General features: G+C 34.7%; 1 protein-coding gene across 1 annotated transcript; it reads left to right on the top strand.

Moving 5' to 3' along the window:
• Positions 1-9476: 9476 nt before the first annotated feature.
• Positions 9477-19779, top strand: LOC105363306 (serine/threonine-protein kinase MAK). The gene is made up of 8 exons (XM_011500974.1): positions 9477-9899; positions 10449-10661; positions 11385-11732; positions 12816-13010; positions 13732-13884; positions 14797-15108; positions 19139-19398; positions 19682-19779. The coding sequence occupies exons 1-8, from the start codon at positions 9616-9618 to the stop codon at positions 19777-19779; spliced, it is 1863 nt and encodes a 620-aa protein (XP_011499276.1). The 5' UTR covers positions 9477-9615.
• Positions 19780-20205: the final 426 nt, after the last annotated feature.

Below are 20205 nucleotides of genomic sequence, written 5' to 3'. Positions count from 1 at the left end.
ATGATTAAAAAATCAACATTCCATGTTATTTCAAAATACGCTCTTATACCCATCTGGTGCAGTTTATCGAATTAATAAATAATTCGTCTAATAAAAAGTATTATAACAGTCGAGAGTGCTTGAGTAAACACGTGTGCCATGGTAATATCGTAGCGAATTCAAATTTAAGATATGATACTCGAAACTTCTAATATATTATATAATAAAATAATAATTGATCAATCGGTATTGTGGGGGTAATAAACGCCGATTATTTAAACACGTATCGCGATTCATTGCTACTTGCTGAATAAAATGTAGAAAAAAGCGAGGATTACAATTTTAAAAGATAAAAAAATTTTACTTGCGACACTACGGATCCGGTTGTCGTATTATGAATGTGTGAAGCTAAAGACATTTCATAAGATTTAACAGTTTATTTTATTAGCCGTAATTCATTATGCTCATCTTCGATAAGTAATATTGCCAATCTTTTAAAATATACGATAGAATATAAATATTTAAATTGTTGTATATTTGAATAAAGAATTTTTAATGACATAATAAGTAGATTAATTTTGGTTTAAGATATCATTCGCACGCTCAGCTAATTTTATTTAAATATATAAAATTTCTATGTATTTTGTTACAATAACAGATTGATAAAGAAAATAATTTTTTTTCTTCAACATTATATTTATTGAGCGCAACGTGCGCAACGCGCGCGCGCGCAAGAGAGAGAGAGAGAGTGAGTGAGTGAGTGAGTGAGTGAGTGAGAGAGTGAGTGAGAGAGAGAGAGAGAGAGAGAATTTCATTTGCATAGACTTAATTTTTATGAAGCTTCGAGAGATTTCTTTAATTTACATTTATTTGTAATAAAAGTCACATATATTTTTATTTCTTTTCCAACGTTTAAAATGACTATCGATGTATTGGTTTAGTGTTGCAATAATAATAATATACTATTATTCAATATGCCGTGAAACATTTAAAAAACATAAAAATATATAAATAAATAAATAAATAAAAAATGTAAAGATATAAAAATTAATTGAATAATTTAAATATAGAGAAACAATTATAAAAGTGAAATTAATCAAACAAGTATAACAATTCTGCTGTGTAAACTAACCTTAAAAAATACTGATAATGTTATAATAATAACATTAGAAAATATACGTTATGATAAAATATATATATTTTTTTTAATAATCTTCATATTTCGTTTCGTTATTTTTTTCTTCAATTTTAACAAATAGCCTGAAAAAATATAATTTCATTATACAATGAATGCATTTATTTAACATTATGCGTTACAGGAGAAAAGTACAGGTTGAAAAGAATATATTAATAGTACATATAACGTAACGAATAATAATAGGCATAACAAAATATAAAATAATATAAAATAAACGAATACATCCAGATTATAATGAGAAATGCACTTTAATATATATTAATTTGAAATTAATGTACCGTTCGTTATCGATCACTTGTCAAAATTTATTCGTATACTTTATTCATACAACTGACTTATGTATCATCAGATTCTAAAACTATAATTACATTCAATAAGTTTTATCTATTCATTTTTCATTTTTAATACTAACGTATGTCACTTATATCGACGTCTCATAGGTAAAATAATCACGTATAAGTAGTAGTCACGAATATTGAACTGTATATGAAATTATGAAATTTGTGAATTGACCATAATATTATAATGACGTCATCGCTACATAAATAAATGTGTCGAAACAAGAATGGGCCTAATTGCTTTGTAGATTGCACCAACTTCATTTCATCTATGTAATTATATCATTGAAAAGAGCTTAATGGAATGGCTTCTGTTATCCAGTGAATAATCATTATAGGCATCGAAAACTAAAGAACAAATATAATTGTTGTATATAAATAAAAGATCAGTCGACCTTGGAAGTAAATGAGCACAAAATATTTGCTTTGTGTTTAATTCACAAGTGTGATAAAGTGATTGTTTTATCCAATGTAAATTTTCCTTACTAATAACAAAAATTATAACTCGTTGAAAGAAAGAAATTTCGAAATTATTTTTAAGCTTTTTAATATATTATACATGAATCATAATACATTTTACAATATTAAATATCCATCCAAGTCTTAATACGTAAATAGTATAAATAACATTTTCGTTTGTTTTTCTTTTCGATCATTAACACTACCGGGCATATTTATATATATTTAAAATATATGCTTTGCAATTTGTTTAACGCGCATTTTTATCAATAATATTAACATTTTAACAGTGATTAATTCACTGATAATATGATAAATACGTGCCCCATTATTTCCTGACACATATACACTTCGTTTCGTTCGAATAATTATAATATTGACTCTCTTCATTTTCATAAATTTCATATGCATCTGATTTTATTTAAGAGGCTTACAAGAAAAGAAAATCTGTATATATTAGGCAAAGTGAATTTTCTTCTCACAATGATTTTTTTTTTTTTTTTTTTTTTTTTTTTTTTTTTTAGAATATATATGCTTACATATTCAAAAGATTTTCTATTCCATTGATTATACACTAACATGAATTAAATACATATTGGATTTATAATTATGATTATATTTACAATTTTAAAAAATAGTAGTCTTCATAAATGCATGATACTGATAATTAGTATAGCATTATTTAAGAGAAAAAGAAAATTCCATAAATAAAGTATTTACAAAGTCATTTTCACCTAAAATATATTTATAAATGCAGAGAAATAAAATAGTATTAAATATTACGTTTGAATTGTATTTCACTTTAATTTAATTTAATCATTAAATCGATATATTAATAAAAAAAAAAAAAAAAAAAAAAAAAAAAAAAAAAAAAAAAAAAAAAAAAAAAATGAAGCAAAATAAATATAATTGAAATTATATATCTTACATTTAACTTTATTTTTCAATATAAAAACTTTTTTCTTTCTTTCATTGTTTCGTTATTTCAATATAAAATCAATCCTGACTTGGCACATGTAAAATAAAACTAAAATAACGACGACACGTAACATGTTTCATTTCTAAAATATAAATATAAATACTTTCAACTATCATAAATACAATTTGTAGTTGCTATTTTGATAATCAATTAATGATTAAGGGCTTATGAGAACATAATGTGCCGAAAACTAATTAAATTAGCTATTCATTGTATCAACATATTGTCTCATTTAAGGAATTCGTTAACTAAGCACACTCAAGCTTTATTACTCGATGCATAATTAATTATTAATTAATATAAGGTTAGCGATTAATATAAATAATAATAATAATAATAATAATAATAATAATAATAATAATAATAATACAGCATCACGCGCATACGCATTATTGTCGAAAATAGGTAATACGATAGCACACGTATGTCATGACAGTGGGCAATAAATACGTTTGTTTAAAAAAAATCTATCCTGTTGTGTGGAACATACTACATAATAAAGAGAGACAATTGTTTCTGCTTTAATAATTAATATTTATTTGGTCAATGACGATTAATGAATTCAATTATTGTCATTCAATGGACATTTCAAATTGAAAATGAAAGTTCCATTTATCCATCGCTTGTATACATCAAGCATCGCGAATAAAAAAGTTTTTGTCTTCTCCTTGAAAACAACGATAATCGATAGCCACATCCTGCGATGGAAAAATGCAAAAAAAGAAAGAAGCAGGAAAATTATTATATTAGAAAGATGTTTGAAAGAATACGAAGTTCATATCTCGAGCGGAAGTGCGACTCGTAAAGCGTCAGAAACGCGTTTCAGGACGCGTGACGCAATGGTGATAGATCACGTGAAATGCAGGTAAAACAACATGACGTGCGTCATAAGCCAGAGAGCTCGTTGGTGTGCGTGTCCACGTGTTTGTGCGCGAGAATATGTCGTGTCAATAGCAAGTCCCCTGTCTCCACGGACGTAGTTGGGTCAATACATCGTGCTTCGCTCATTTTTCTGTTTCTTATATTATCCGAGCGATTATACTTATGACGTCTATTCTTTTATGCAATGTTACCGCTTAATTTGCCTTTGTAGCGTCGTTAACTCTGTGGTGAAGACATTTAGGAAATCTCGTCTCCGATTATTCTATTTTACTTACGTGACTTTTATCTGCAAACGTTCCCGAATATTTCTAATAATCGTGGCTCCTTTAACATTACGCATTTGAAAAATTAATGCGTAAATTCCTTATTGATGCTTAAAAAATCATTTACAATATTATAAAATCTTTTCGAAAAATGAATGTTAATTGATTTTTTTTTTTTTTTTTTTTTTTTTTTTTTTAACATATCGTAAATGCAATGTGCATAGATAGGGAAAATTTGCTAACTGAAATGGTATCTACGATCGGTTATAAATTCTCGTCTAATCTTTAAGTTTGACGAGAGAAAATTTTGACAAAGAGTGTGAAAAATTCAAATTACCTGCATCAAGTTTTACAATACCAATGCGTTTTTAATGTTTTTTTTTTTTTTTTTTTTTTTTTTTTTTTTTTTTTTTTTTTTTTTTTTTTTTGAATTTAACATAATATTCTTAGCAGTTGCAACTAACATGTGAATGTAATGTAATAAAAATAAAAATATTTTTCTCACCGTTATACATTTTATCGTCGTCGTAGCCGTTAATTTAATATCCGTTAAGATGATAAAAATAAATAATATTCATAAATACCTCGTACCGCTAATAATAATTTAGATGCGAAATTAATTTTGTATAATTACATTATACGAAGGCTTCAAAAATATCAAAAAATATTATCCGTTTGGCACGTAAATATTAATGTTAAAATTTAATAAAATACCAATAATGATAAACATCTAAATGACGAGCTGAATAGAAGCTAATAAATTTGTCGACGATTAGCGCTTTTATTTTACATAAAATTTATGAAAGGAGTCCGATTAAGACATTACAATCTCGTGAAATAAATGTGACGACAATTATTCAGCGACGACAGACTAAAAATAGTAAAACATGAAATCGCTTGTTCCTCGATTAAATTAAAGAGAAAAAAAAACAGCTTGATTTAATAACTGTAATGGTACTACTGCAACTGTGTAGGTGTAAAATTTTTCTCCAATAGAGTAGTGAATAATCTTTGAGATAGAAAATTCTATGTGTATTATTTAATCCACCAAAGCTTTGTCAGAAAAGTTTTAGTGGCCGTGTCCAAAGGGAGCTTTACGTAATTCAACGGTGTTATTTCAAGCGTAAGACAACGTTAAATACAACTGACGACTAGTGATCTTTTTTATCGGATAACTATAAAATTATATACACTGGTTTAAATAAAACTTTTTTTTTTGACGACGGGCACGCGTGACAAGGACAACTCGGATAATAAAGCACGCAAATAATTATACAGTCGCGACGAATAATCATCCGTTTACTCGTATCAATGGTACATAGTAATTGTTGAAAATGACCAAATATTGATATCAATATATTTTCAAGATTTTCGTGTTAGGAGCACGTTGTCATCATTGCATTAGATGGAAATTGCAAAATCATTATCATTATCGCATCGGCAATTCAATCAAGAAATTAACATCAGTTGGAAGCATTTTAAGATGCTCAATACATGAATGTAAAGTGAAACTCGACTGCCATTCACTTGACATTTGTCGCGAAGATTATCGAGTCGTCTCTCTCTCTCTCTCTCTCTCTCTCTCTCTCTCTCTCTCTCTATGTGTGTGTGTGTGTGCGTGCTTGCGTATGGGGGCGGAGGTGTTAAAACGGCTTAACCGCTAATTACTAGCCGACAAACAATATGACGACGATTCCAATTGACACTCGCGCGAGGGAACAGCGATGTCGCCAATTTCCCGTGGAACTCGAATCTCTCGTTTATTTTGTAAAGCAAATCGATCGTCATAATCCGCGGTAAGACTCGAAGACCACAAGTCCCTCGATGGCTTAATCTATACACTTGACAAACACTACGTGACAAAAGTCTCGGGTCGAATCACCGAGAGTGGCACTCCTTTTCAATCAAAATACGAGGATGACGGGAAACGGTGAATAGTTGAGGATCGGGGGGTGGGGGTTGAGGCACTTGGAAGCTTTTACGATGCACTGATTCGCGGAGGGTTGGATTTTATCGCGCGAGTCGCATTGTGGGCTCGAGTGTCGAGTCGAGTCGTCGCTAACTATTCCCACAACATTAATAGTCCTGAAATAACTTTCCATGTCGTATGTGTACCGTCTATTATTATAATTACTCAATACTTTGTTGATGTACCGTTCATTTTCATCGCTAATAAATTCGCCATGTAAAATAGCCTATGCACGAAGTATTTGATTTTTGTTTCGTGATGGCCTCGCTGCATTGAAAAGTTCCATAAAATGTAATTGACCGAGTGTAGTAGATTCCGAGCTAATCCAGAAAGTTGTTTGCGAAGGGAAATTATATTAAAAGATACCAAAGATAAATCGATGGGCAGCATCGATTGACAGAGGTAAGGCGCATTTCGCCCAAACGCGATTCGTTGTCGCCCGCGGGAAAATCATTCGAGGAACGAGATATTCGACATAAAAATGAATCGCGGCTAAATAATCGTCGAGTCCGCGTCTTATTGTACGATAAGCAGAATCGAGCAGCAGCCAATAAAAGTGATATCGATAGGTAGAGAGGAAGGCGCACGCGAGTTAAGTCCCGATTTGGGTCGATTAAGCCTCGATGACGAGATCAAGCGCCCGGCTATCCGTCGCCCTGACCTGTATCGCTCGCGAAGGGCAAAATGTGGATGCGCCCGATTAATCGATCTGCTCGACATTGGTCCTAGGCGACATGTACAGTCGATGATTATCGGGATTTACCGTTTATTTAGGCGTAAGGAGCGATTAAGCGCTACGACGTGGCTATTACTTTTGCGTATTCGTGATGCCAATTGTCGATTGTGAGATTTTTTTACGTAACCGCGGCTGAATATTTTAGTATCGTGCACTATACGAGTAAGTAGCGCAGTAATATAGGACTGATTAATTAGAATAGCCGAGAAAATAAGAAAATAATTTGAAATTTAGGATACAATTGGAGAAATGTATTAGATGGGCCTGCGATAAGCGGAGTATTGGGTAAAATTTGCTTTATTTTTTATATTATTTTCGTGACAAGTACATTAAAAAAAAACCAATTAAAGTGATCTTGATGAAATATTTGAAAAAGAATTTTAAAAAGTATATCGCATGTTTGACGTTTAATAATTATAACAAGCCGATAAGAGATTAGCATGACAATAGCAATAAAAGATATTTTTATGTATTATTGAGATTGAATTATTCTGTATAAGAATATATATATACATATATATATATATATATATATATATATATATAAATTTATAAAAAATATAGCATGAATTTTAACAACGTTGAAGCGTATATGAATTTTATACTTTCATTTATAATCCTAATTATTTTCATTCTACAAAAGACTCGTATTGCTTTAACGTGTATTTTAATAAGTCAAGCAAGAATTTAATTGTTAATATTTTAAAGTTTTTTTTTTTTTTTTTTTTTTTTTATAAAGGTCAGAGTATAAATTACGCTAACTACGCTAATTAAACAGCGTAGGTAAAAATAAATGAAAGAAAAAATATTATTTTAATACAAATAGTTTTATTTTTAACGATAATAAGAATAGTTGATTTTCAGCGGTGAACTTTATTATTGATAAGTACAAAGACGCGTAGATTATGAGCAAACTTTTATGTAAATACAAATCTTGATATAAATAATCAATTATTTAAATATTAAATAACATATATATATATATATATATATATATGTGTGTGTGTGTGTATAGATAGTATAATACGTCGATTTTAAGACATTCGATCAAATGCTCATCAAGCCTTGAAAATTTCCGGAACACGAAAACCAGGACAGAAGAGAATAGAATGAAAAAAAATAAAAAATAAAAATATCTTTCTCCTTTACATAATTGTGCAATAATTACATCAAAGTACACGCAAATGTTACAAATATAAGTATTTATTTCTCTAACAATTTTAGGCCTTTTAACATTATTTATTAGTTTTAACTATCGATTTTTCAACAATTGACAATTATTGATTTGCTCGATACGATTCTTCAAACAGATATCAATACCATTCGTTTTCTTATTGTTCTTATTGGTCTGAGTATTGAAAAGTTATTTTGATAATGTAAATGATTAGTGACATTACATTTCATACGCAGTAGTTGTGGAAAGGCGGGCTGAAACGATCGTCTCTACCGACTTATTTAATCATTAACAAGTGAAGCTCGTACGTTTGCCTTGAATATTTCAGAAAATAAGCTGACAAACTCTTCGGCATTGATAAATCAATATTTAAAAAAATGTATTTAATAATACAATTTTACTTTACAATTTTTCTTTACAATTAAAGCTCAAGATTGTAGGCTCATAATAAATAGATGGAAATTATAGTTGAGCAATTTTCAGTATGAAAATCTAGTTGGAATCGGAGGATTAAAAAACTTTATCGATACATTTCAAGATAAACAAATGAAAACAAAAGTTTTAAATTCTTTGAAAACTTCAAGGGTCGTTCAAGCTGTTCCAAGCCAAGTGTATACACACGCGCGCACGCGCATATACATCAAATGTAACTAAACGGAAAGTATTAAAAGACTTTTCGTTATTTATTAAAACAAGACTATCGTTTCATTTAAAATTCAATGGACTTTTGTCGATAATATTTTTTCCAATATATTTTATCGATAAATCAATTGAATTTATAAATCAAGTCTAGAATGTATAAATAAATAATCTACAAAATACAATATAGAATATTCAACTTGTTAGCTAATAAACTGATGCGTTATTTAACCATTTGATAAATCCTTCCTATGTTTATTCAAAATTTAATACAACTTTACCATAAGTTCCCTCCAATCTCTAGCGCTCCCCTCTACATCTTGGACAATAATTCGAATCCTTCGGCTCTCGCGCTAAAGGATACAGAGTCACTACCACAATTATTGAATTTCTAAACAAATTTTCCACTCTCCCCTACGTATATCACTTACTATACAGATGAATTAAAGCGATTGCTAACTTCTGCGGGCATAATGAGCGCCACGCCAACTTAATGTCAAATCCAGCGTCCATACATACATAATCATCGTCACTTATTTCCTATCGCAGGCGATACATGGATTTGCCAAAATCGGCATGTGATAACGTCGCCAAAGAAGGTCTCGCAGCAGCCTCGGAATTATCACGACATCGACCACAACGACGGAGGTAATGAAGACGATGACAACGGCAACGGCAACGGCAACGGCAACGGCAACGGCAACGGCAACGGTGACGGCGACGATAACGACGACTAAGACAACGATGACGACAACCGCAAAGACGACGACGACGACGACGACGACGACGACGACGACGACGACGACGATGATGACGATGATGATGACGATGACTACAATGGCGACAACGACATCGGCGACGATAATGACAACGAAGGGGACGACGATGAGATCGACATCAGCGATAATGCCCAAGACAACGTCGAGCTTCCGCTCGTGCTTCTCCTCGTAGTTACGGCCCGTCTTCGTACTCGTTAGCCCGCGCACGGATCCACTCTAAATGACGATGAATCGATACATAACGCTCGATCAGCTAGGCGACGGCACCTTCGGTTCCGTCGTCCTCGGCGAGCGCATCGACACCGGCGAGAAGGTCGCCATCAAGCGCATGAAGCGCAAGTACTACTCGTGGGAGGAGGCGATGAACCTGCGTGAAGTCAAGTCCCTCAAGAAGCTCAGCCACGCGAACGTCGTCAAACTCAAGGAGGTCATACGCGAGAACGATGTCCTATACTTCGTGTTCGAGTACATGAAGGAGAACCTGTACCAGCTTATGAAGGACAGGTATGCCTCGGATTATCGAGCGGTGCATCCGCTTTTTATCATCGGTCTCTCCAGCCAGAACGTCGATTTCCTTACGGACGAGGTGAACTCGTAGGAGTGGCCTTAGGGCTCTTTTAACAAAACGGTTAACAAAACGCGTGTTTACTACATGAACTATTTACTTCATCTCCTCTCCCACTTCCTCAAATGCCATTGGCTTCGAAATACCTTATAATGTCAGCGAATGTCGTAGCTTTCCTTCTTAAATTGCCTTCCATCCAATCGATATCGCATTTATAAGGGCAAATTGTTTTTATGCACGCGGGGGGGGGGGGGGGGAATAACGATTAGCTGGGTAATATTTCTCATTAAATTGAACATAAATCACTGAAACTTTATATACAACAATACCAAATTAAATTTATAATACAAACTGATCGCGTAAATAAAATTTAACTCGATAGTGGCAAATAGGAACGCATTATTTGCGAGATCGAATGGATGAGGGAAGACGATAATGCTCTTAATGTACAAATTAAGTAATAAAATGTATATTTTCTCAATCCGTAGGGACAAATTGTTTCCCGAGCCAGTCATCAAGAACATGGTACATCAGGTTCTCCAGGGCTTGGCATTTATGCACAAACATGGCTTCTTTCATCGCGACATGAAGCCAGAAAACCTATTGTGCATGGGGCCGGAACTCATAAAAATTGCCGACTTTGGTTTAGCACGGGAAATCAGGTCGAGACCACCATATACGGATTACGTTTCGACCAGATGGTACGTATTTAATTTGAAATATGGTTTCGTCTATATTCGTTTGCGCGACGATCGTTCGTTCGAGTTCCTTCAGCACACGTTTCATGCAAAATTTACATTATTTTCGGATTATTTATAATAATAAATATATTACCACTCGCTCAACCTTTTAACTTATCATAACTTTAAATAATGTGTGTGTGTGTGTGTGTGTGTGTGTGTGTGCGTGTGCGTGTGTGTGTGAGTGTTTGTGAGAATTGCTTATCGGTGGTTAAGCGAAGCGGCATCATATTGTTTTACTTTAAAATCAAGAAATTGTAACGATTAACAATTGTAACAATGTGAATTTGCACGCACAAGGTAGTAACGAGACATTTGTCACAGCCTTACAATCTTTCAAAAATCTCGAAAGTAAGTTCTTGAAAAATGAAATGAAATGAAATGAAAGAATGAAAGAAAGTAATATAAGCTGTAATTAGCCACGTTTGCACTTAAACTTAAACATTGAGAATGTTTGAAAATGCGCAAAAATCTTCCCTACGTACGAGTCCAAAAACTCTATTAAAAAAATTTTATTGTAAGATATCGATCTTTAAGCTCGATCGGTATTGCAATTTCGGCATCGTTTCCATGAAGTGCAAAGATGCTCCCTTCCTGTTCGTCAGCAATGCCGGTCGCCATGACTTTCGCATTTAAACTTCGGCCCAAGATTACGAGATAAAAGGTAATCGAATCGACTCCTAGGTACAGAGCCCCCGAAGTGCTCCTCCACTCGACCAACTATAACAGTCCGATCGATATATGGGCGGTGGGCTGCATAATGGCGGAGCTATACACATTCCGACCCCTCTTCCCGGGCAAGAGCGAGATCGACGAGATCTTTAAGATCTGCTCGGTGATCGGGACACCGGAGAAGGGCGACTGGCCCGAGGGCTATCAACTCGCAATGGCCATGAACTTCCGATTTCCGACCATCAGCAGGACATCCCTCGGCGTGCTCATACCCAATGCCGGCCAGGACGCGGTCCTGCTAATGGAGGACATGCTGCAGTGGAATCCAGCGAAAAGGCCGACCGCACAGCAGTCCCTCAGGTAGATGTCGCGATCGATCCTCGTGCTTAACCCTTCCGTTCTTGGCCTCGACGTCCCCACGCCACGTCACGACTCCACACCGAACTTTACGTTCTCGCACCAACAAGACAGCCCCATCGCATTGTCACACGGAATAACCGCCTTAATGGACTATTTTAATGAACGCGGTCGTCGAGTAAGCACGAACGTGACCTAATTCTTCTCCGGATTCATAAAATCTATGGTAGGTTCGTCGATCGGTATTAACGCGTATTAGGTGGAGCGGGAAAGTACTACTGTACGTCATTTGGCTGTCGAGTAATTTGGCGCGTAACGAAGTGAAGGAGGCAATGGGCGGAAAATCGGGCAAACGAGACAGCTCAGTCGAAAATATTTATTCCGTTGCAAGTGTGTTGAAAATAACAAAAAAAAAAGAAATAAAAATAAATAATAAAAAATAATAAATAAAAATAAATAAATAAAAAAATAAATAAAAAAAAAGAAAATAAAAAAAAAATATAAAAAAAAAAAAAGTAAAAAAACATTGTACCTTTGCATCTTCGTACATCGCGTCTCGCTCTCCTTCCACCCCACCCCCGTCTCATTCACCTTGATATATTATTTTATTGCCAACCTCAATAATCCTCTTGGGTTCTCATGACGGTTGAGAAACGCCCCTATAGCTGTGTGTGCCTCGCCCCCCTCCCCCAACCCTCCCTTCCACGCCCCACCCACGAGGCCTCATTTCCCACAACCACTCTCGCCACACCCGCGACACTTCATTTTTATCTTTGTTTTGTTCTTTAACGAGGGAGAACGAATTCGTGTTCATTGTATTTACGTAGAATAGCTGCACGTAATGAAATAATTAGGCAGTCGTATTTAAAATGTCATTCGTTATTTTAATACGTAGGACCCGCATTCGACGTGATTGTAATTGCGAGGTAAGTCGATAATTCAAATCGTGATTTATTCTCTCACTCGGCGACTTAAATGGGCTTGGGTGGTGATGGGCGAGAAATTTATTAGCCGATGGTCGGTGCGTAGGAGGTCGGGCGACACTAAGCAAAATTGTAATTCAATAAAAGGGCGCACCAATTGCAGATACCAGTACTTCCAGATAAGCGGGCCACGTCTCGTGAATAGCAAAAAAATTGGCGTCAACTCGCATCGCGAGCTCGTCATTAACAAAGTGAACATACCGTCGCCCACAGCCCAGGACAGCGGTTTGCCGTATGCCAATGGGCACGAATCGAAGCCGGGGCACGAGATCCTCGGCTCGATCGTCCAGCAAACCAGGTTGGTAGCCAATGCTTTGACAATTCGCAACAGATTATTTCACGAGGTAATCTAGGCAAGGGATGAGGGAGAAGGTGGGATGGAGGGGGAGGGGTAGAGAGAAAGACATATCAAAGTCACAACTCGAACGCGGATCGTTGCATTTAATAATATCGCGAGTGTTGGATGTTCTTGTGGGCCGATGAGCCTAAAAGCTGATAAAGTCGTGCGAGTAAACACGGGCATGGGAGATGAAACGAATGGATTTGTCAAAGGGGCCGAAACGACGACGATGATAATCGTCATTGACGGTCATTGACCATTAATCGAATTAACGATCGATAGAAGAGGCCAACACTTTTGGGATTTTTTAATATTATCCTCGGCTCTGTACCGCCTTGAAAACGATATGAATCTTCTATCCAGCGTGTCGTTTCTCCCAACTCGTCCAAGCTCGCGTTTCTCCAACCCCAATGCACATTTCCAATATTTTTGCACGCGCCCACCCTACTACAACGATTTACTATTGGCGAGCTATCCTCTTCGATCCAAGGCCGTTCTTCGAGACTCGACTGCATAGAGCCTGTGAAATTAACAGAGTAGTGACAAAGTTGGGACGTTGTTTGTGAAATTTGGTTTGTTCACGTGGTAGCGGAATTCGATGGATAGGATTGCCTCGCTTGCCGAGTTTCCGAGCTCGAGGTTTGCTTTTAAGCGAGTGTATCTACCGTTTTCCTTCCAGATTTCCAGATAAAATGCAGAGGGTAACGATCCAGCCGGCCCCACAGCTCCAGCAGTCCGGACTTCCGTTCCTCAACCATAATAGTCGCAAGAGGGACAATAGCAACGCGATAAAGAAGCGGGAGGAGGATGAGATCGCCAGTGCCGTTTTGGGGTATGGGATTTCGTAATTTCTTTTTTACGTTTGCTTGCTCGCTTCTAGCCGTTGGTTATTGCCGAACGTTTTCAAAGATCCTGCTTCAATTATACAATTAACGGCTCTACTAGTGAACGTGGAAGCTATTATACAATGGCGTTTTTTATTATCGTTTTTAGTAAATCGTGATGAATTTTTTTTTTTTTTTTTTTTTTTTTTTTTTTTTTATACTTAAGCACACGGTCCTCCCTAAGTAGGCTGTTTTGTTCTCGTGATTTTGTAATGGAAAGCGAGCGGAAACGTTATTGCCTTAAATAGAGGATTTGGCAGTTTAAAATAAAACCATATTGATCTCATACTTAGTGGATTGAATCCTTCATTTCGTATTCAAACTTAGATGCTTCTTTCGTAAACAGGACGAGAACGAACGTCGATCACGAATTCTTCGAGCCGTGACGCAGAAATGTCGTGTTTTTGCCATCGTTTATTGTCCATCAACCTTAACGTTTATTTGTTGTTGCTTTTGTCCTCCTCCTCCCCCCCCCCCGGCCCCCCGCTTTTGCCATACCATTAGCAGTGCAACCGTCAAAGATAACAGTATTCCGAAATAAATTGATTCCTCGATTCTTAAACCACACACGACAGAGCTCGAAGATTCCAATGATTCTACTTCACCTCTTAATGTTGTGTAAACTTGTGTGCTGCATGCCGTTATACAAAACCTGTTGTAATTATTTTAATGCATGTGCGCTAGTATTGGCTGAGCTATTAGTTGAAAAGTCTGGGCTGCATTAGCTTCCAAATAATTGCGATTGCGCTTGAAATTGTCGACGAAAGGACGTCGGCATGGCGAGTGGCGGAATGTTTCGACTGCGGGGAAAAAACAAAAAACAAAAACAAAAAAAAGTACCTGAAAACCCTTCCCCGCAGAAATATTTTCAACACCAACGAGAGCAAATCCCGTCTGTTACCGGATCGCATCTACAAGGAGAACCGGGTGAATTGGAACGGCAATTACCTGGTGAATCAGGTGACGGAGGTGTCGATACCGAAGCAGGCCAGCCCCAATTGGCCATCCTGGTACGAGCAGCAGATGCACGCGAATCGCTCCTGGAGCAACAACAGCTGCCTCTTGAGCAACGGCCTGTCGAATCACCGTCCGCTCGGCAACGGTCGGCGCATATCGGCCAAACTTCCCGCCCGCTACGTCATCGCCCAGTCGCCCAGCCAACTGCCATCTAGGTATTCGTCCACTTTTCAATATTATCGTCGACCATCTACAGAGACAGACGAGGCTCGACGGCTTTAGCTAGTGCCCGCAGACTTTTTAACACCTTCGCAAAGCTCCCTCTGGCCCCGCCGTTTTAGTTGAGAATATCGACTATCGAGTAGCGATGCGATGCAATATCTAGCGTAACATCCATCATCCTTGTCATAATTATATTCGTAAAAGAGAGTGCGATTGTGCATTGTCACGCATTGATATTTGTACTGGATTTTATTAATTTTAATTGAGCAAGTTAGTTGATCTCGTTAGATGATATACGTAGTGCTGGAGAAAACGTTTTCTTAGCTCCGTACATGGAGTTAGGGTATGAAAAGCTATAAAGTAGATTAGTTGATCGAGGTCGATTGCTTTTAAAAAGCTTTCGATATGATAAGTGAAAACTGAATTCGATTTACTAAGTAACGCAAAGGAATAATGTACTTTCGATAATACTCGATTAAGCATAAAGAGTCGATTTAAATAACGAGAGAGCAGGCTTTATCTAGAATCCCAACAGGTCGAATTAATTACATAATAAATATTATGTGAAGATGATACGTAGGTGTAAGAATAAATGTATAGTTATTTGCAGGTGTAAGCATATTTGCCAAATGCACTTACAAAGCACACGGTTGACAATAGTAGATTTTCAGATTTTTAAAAATTGTGTAATATATTACGTTGCGACGTGATCAAATGATTAAAAATAACACAAAAAAAAAAACAAAAAGTTTTTTTTCTAAAATTTTTCTATTATATTTTTCTTCTTCCTTTGTTTTCACGTTCTTTTTTTCACCTTCAAATCTTTTCTACATGATATATTTCCATATTTTTCGTGCGTGCGTGCGTCAGATAAAAATGTAAATAAATGTTAAGAATTATGATTGTTACCTAGATCGAATGACGTACAAATTGTTAAACTATAATTCATACACAATTTTCGAAAAGCAACTGTTTCATCGAAAGAGTCAAATTATCAAATTATCAAATCATTTTTTCAAGTAGCAGTGCTTGCAATACTTGCCGCATTTATAAAAAAAAAAAAAAAAAAAAAAAAAAAAAAAAAAAAAAAATTCAGTAGTACTGAAACGAAAAATTAACACGGTCCGACAACGAGCGCCTAAGTCTTAATTTAACGAGCTGTAAATATTCGAATCGAAGTGAATATCGAGCGCCATGTTTTTTTTCTAATAAATAGATAGAATGAATGAAAAAAACCAAATGCGAAATTCTCAACAGTACAAGAGACAAAAGAGATTCCGTGAGGATGCGCGTGCTGCGCTTCGTATTCCTGACAATTTGCACGTTTTCCCTAATCGCCCTCACCTCACGGACGAACACATGGTCCTCCCGCATCTCCTTCCTCAGCAATAACGATATCAAGGACTCGTCGCATCTCGTGGATTCTCTGCTGGAGCTCTTCAACACCAAAGTCAACAATCTATTTGAGCTATTCCACTCCCTTGCGATGCTCGTCCTGCTTATCATCGACTACATCTTGCGATTAACGTGGACATTATTATCATACGCTTTCGGCTCTCGCGTCGACTCCATCTTCATAGCGAATTATCTGCAAGTGCAGGAGAATAATGCCAATATCCCTATAAATAACAATTATATAGCATACGGGCAAATACACGACTACGGCGTCATTCAGCTAGTGGTTACTTTTCAAAATCTCCTAATCGTTTACCTGGCCATATCAGGAATTATATTGATTAACAAATTGGATTTTGCCGAATCGAACGACCGCGCCAAATTCACGAAATACTGGTCTCTTATGACAATCCTGTTTATAATACTTTTACTTTTCGTGATAAATTATTGCTAACTTAATATCGCATTTATCAATTACGCCGGAGTTTGTGCATTTCTATCGTGCATTTATCTGTCTGAATTATTAAATTAATTAATAAACACGTATGCTCAAATACATCATACAACGTATGATTGTCGTGTATGTATTATTAAATCTGGACTTTGGTAGAAATTTATTTACGTCCATGATTACGTCCATGAGGCAAACAAAATATTCTTTTCAATGTTAAACGTGAACGATTTATTGATTATATTTGTTCGAAAGACTGACGAAGAAATTGTCAAATCAATATACGCGCATAAATACTTATTTTACTTGATTTCTTCAAAGCTCTTATTAATCGTATAATTCATTTTGAACGTCGAGAAGATGTAATAACGAATTTTTATTTAACGCAAACAAATTTCTCCGAGAAATTGTATTACGTTTCACGATAAATTTATATTAAAATTACACATACGATACATTTTCACTTATCTTCGAGTATTCTTTACTTACGAATCTCCAATTAATCAATTTTTAAAGTCTAAAATTTTTATAATTTTAAAGCATTATACTACGCTTTTAAATTTTACATGGCTTGTTATATTTTTCTTTTTGTAATTTCAATTTTTTATTTTTTTTTTTTTTTTTTTTTTTTTTTTTTTTTTTTGTAATGTAATTTCATTTTACAATTAATATTTTGCTGCAGCAAAGCCGTCCTTTCAGTCACCATGTGCTCTTTATCACTTTTAACTTTCTCCGATGTAAAAAAATTTAACGATATTCCCAGTATGAAAATGTAATTTTTCATAATGCGCATTCGCATAATGAATTATGATAAATATTGTATAAAAAAAATTCATGGTTTGTATGAAAGGATTCTTGTAAAAAATTAAAAATGCTATATAACCTTATATGAGAACGTTGTTAAAATTGTCAAAAATTATTGGAAAAAGCAGATGATTAAATATTGATGAATTATTGACAATTATTGACGTTGAGTTTAGAAAAATTTAATAGGTAATTAATTGCAAGAGGGAAAAAAAAAATTAATGACTCAAGATTGAATTGAATTTTCAAAAAAAAAAACAAAAAAAAAAATCCAGTAGTATTGAAACGAACTATTTATATTACTAAAGATTATCTGTATACTTCAAAACAACAAAATAATAAACATAAATAATGTTTTTGTAAATTTTCTGTCGAAAGAAGTTTTGACAGTGTGCTTTAATTATATTATATAAATATTAATCTTATTGGCTCATTGGTGATAATAAGGTTACACAAAAATCAAATAAAAAACAATATTCGCCATAACTTCAATTGTTATGATATTATTTATTTATTTTTAATGCTTCGTAAGATGGCTGTTAGTATATATTATATTTATATAAATCCTTACTTGAATAAATCAGTTATAATATATATGCTCTTATAAAGTAATTGTTCTTTTGAAATAAAATATGGTAAATTTACATTAAAGTATCTAATAAATAAGCAAAAAAAATATTCTAACTAAATAATGAAATACTTATAATTTCATTAAGTTAATTTAATTACATTTTATTTTATTGCAGGCTTAAAAATATTTTGAAGATAAAATATTGATTATGTTAAAGTTTCAAGAATTTGTATAATTTTCGTAAAATCTTCCGAACCAAAATGCATATTTACAACATAAAACAACGTTGATTTAGATAAAAATTTGGCAAGGAACCCACAACATTAATTACAATTAAAATTTTTTTAATTAGAGCGAAGATCTACCGTCGATTAATCAAGTACGTTTAATACTCAATACAATGCAGAAAGTACGTATTATTAGCAGTTGAAAGACTTTGGCTTTTGCGAAAAAGTCTAGTGAAGGATTCCAAGTCAACGAAAATATTCGACAAGTCTTTCCATATTCAGCTTTTTCAAAATTCTTACAGTGACATAATTATAAATGTTCCTCTGGCTCTAATCTATGAAAAATGTACGGCAATAATTATGTCTGTCAATGCGCAGGATGAATATGTTTAAAAAAAAAAATACACACACACACCTTTGAAATCTTTAAAAAAATTCGATTTTTAATGTAGCAATTACCTTACCTTCTCGATTTCTCACTCTCAAGCCAGTAGCGTAGCGTTTAGCAACTGCTCGAGGTCGTCAATATTGCTAACGGAAATGAGATTATAGTGACTGAAGATTAAACGTTTCAGAACCAATAGCGAATCGAGGTCTCGGGGTGGTCAAGCAGCGAATGGCGCAGCCGGCAAAACAAATCCTGGCGGGGAAGTCGAGAAAGTCGTCGACTCCCTCTGGACGAGCAAAAGCAAAGAGCAGCCAGACAACGAGACGCGTCAGCATTTCCTCCCGAGAAATCGCTACATCATCGAGCAAAACGCGAGGTTACCTTATCCGAGCGTTTACGGCACTCAAAGTATCAGTAAGCAGAATAGTTCATCGGTTTTTGCACGAGGTGAATGTTCGATAATTATTATGTTGATCGAGTAGAACGTTTACTCAACTTAACGGATTCCTAAAGCAATGTTAAACTGGCTTATAAGCGAACGAACCTTACCATTGCAATTCAGGTCAATCAAAACGGACGTCTATTTTATTGTATTTTATGAAAAAATTTTATGTAAAATCTCCCTCTAAGTAGTTTAGTTCGCCAACTACCTACACGTTACATGCTCACATAGTATTTGTTTGTCAATCATTTATGAGATTCAACCAGGTATTTATTTCTTATGTTTCAGAGCCTGGAAATAAATCGCTGCTTAATAGTATATTGAACACGCGAGCCAATGGTGGAATGCAGGTACGAGCCGATTGGCCATCCAAATACTTCAAGTGACCTGTCGATTCTCAATGATTGGATAATTAAAACGAAGAGAAAAGTTCGCTTGTTTCAACTGTGATAATCCAAAGCGATTGGCTTCGTACATAATGATTAAAGGAGTGAACTGAATGAATCAAAGTGAGTCATAACAATTGTATATAGAAAGTTACTTAAACTTTCGCACGTTTAATAAAAGGGCGTACAAACAAAATGCAATCGGACCGCTCAATCAAACTGTCATGCTGTGTTTATTGCAAGTCCAGTGGATTAATTTATATATTTTTTAAGGATTATAGCACATAAACCATTATATAATATATAAGATTAAAATCTTTGTATAACTTACTTGTATTTATTTCGAGGTATAATAAAAGCTATTTTAGGATTTTTTTTTTTTTATATATATATATATTTTTTTTTTATTGTATCACTCGTCGTTGA

The sequence above is a fragment of the Ceratosolen solmsi genome, unplaced genomic scaffold (genome assembly GCF_000503995.2).
Source record: "Ceratosolen solmsi marchali unplaced genomic scaffold, CerSol_1.0 scaffold27, whole genome shotgun sequence".
In the NCBI taxonomy this organism is placed as follows: domain Eukaryota; kingdom Metazoa; phylum Arthropoda; class Insecta; order Hymenoptera; family Agaonidae; genus Ceratosolen; species Ceratosolen solmsi.
The sequence above is the reverse complement of the archived record's forward strand: the minus strand, read 5'-3'. Positions and strand labels throughout refer to the sequence as shown.

Bases quoted from the DNA above. Each gene is read 5' to 3' on its own strand.
- LOC105363306 (XM_011500974.1), top strand. From the start codon at position 9,616: ATGACGATGAATCGATACATAACGCTCGATCAGCTAGGCGACGGCACC. The intron at 9,900-10,448 runs GTATGCCTCGGA...CTCAATCCGTAG, and splicing joins TACCAGCTTATGAAGGACAG to GGACAAATTGTTTCCCGAGC. The intron at 13,011-13,731 runs GTTGGTAGCCAA...TTTTCCTTCCAG, and splicing joins TCGATCGTCCAGCAAACCAG to ATTTCCAGATAAAATGCAGA.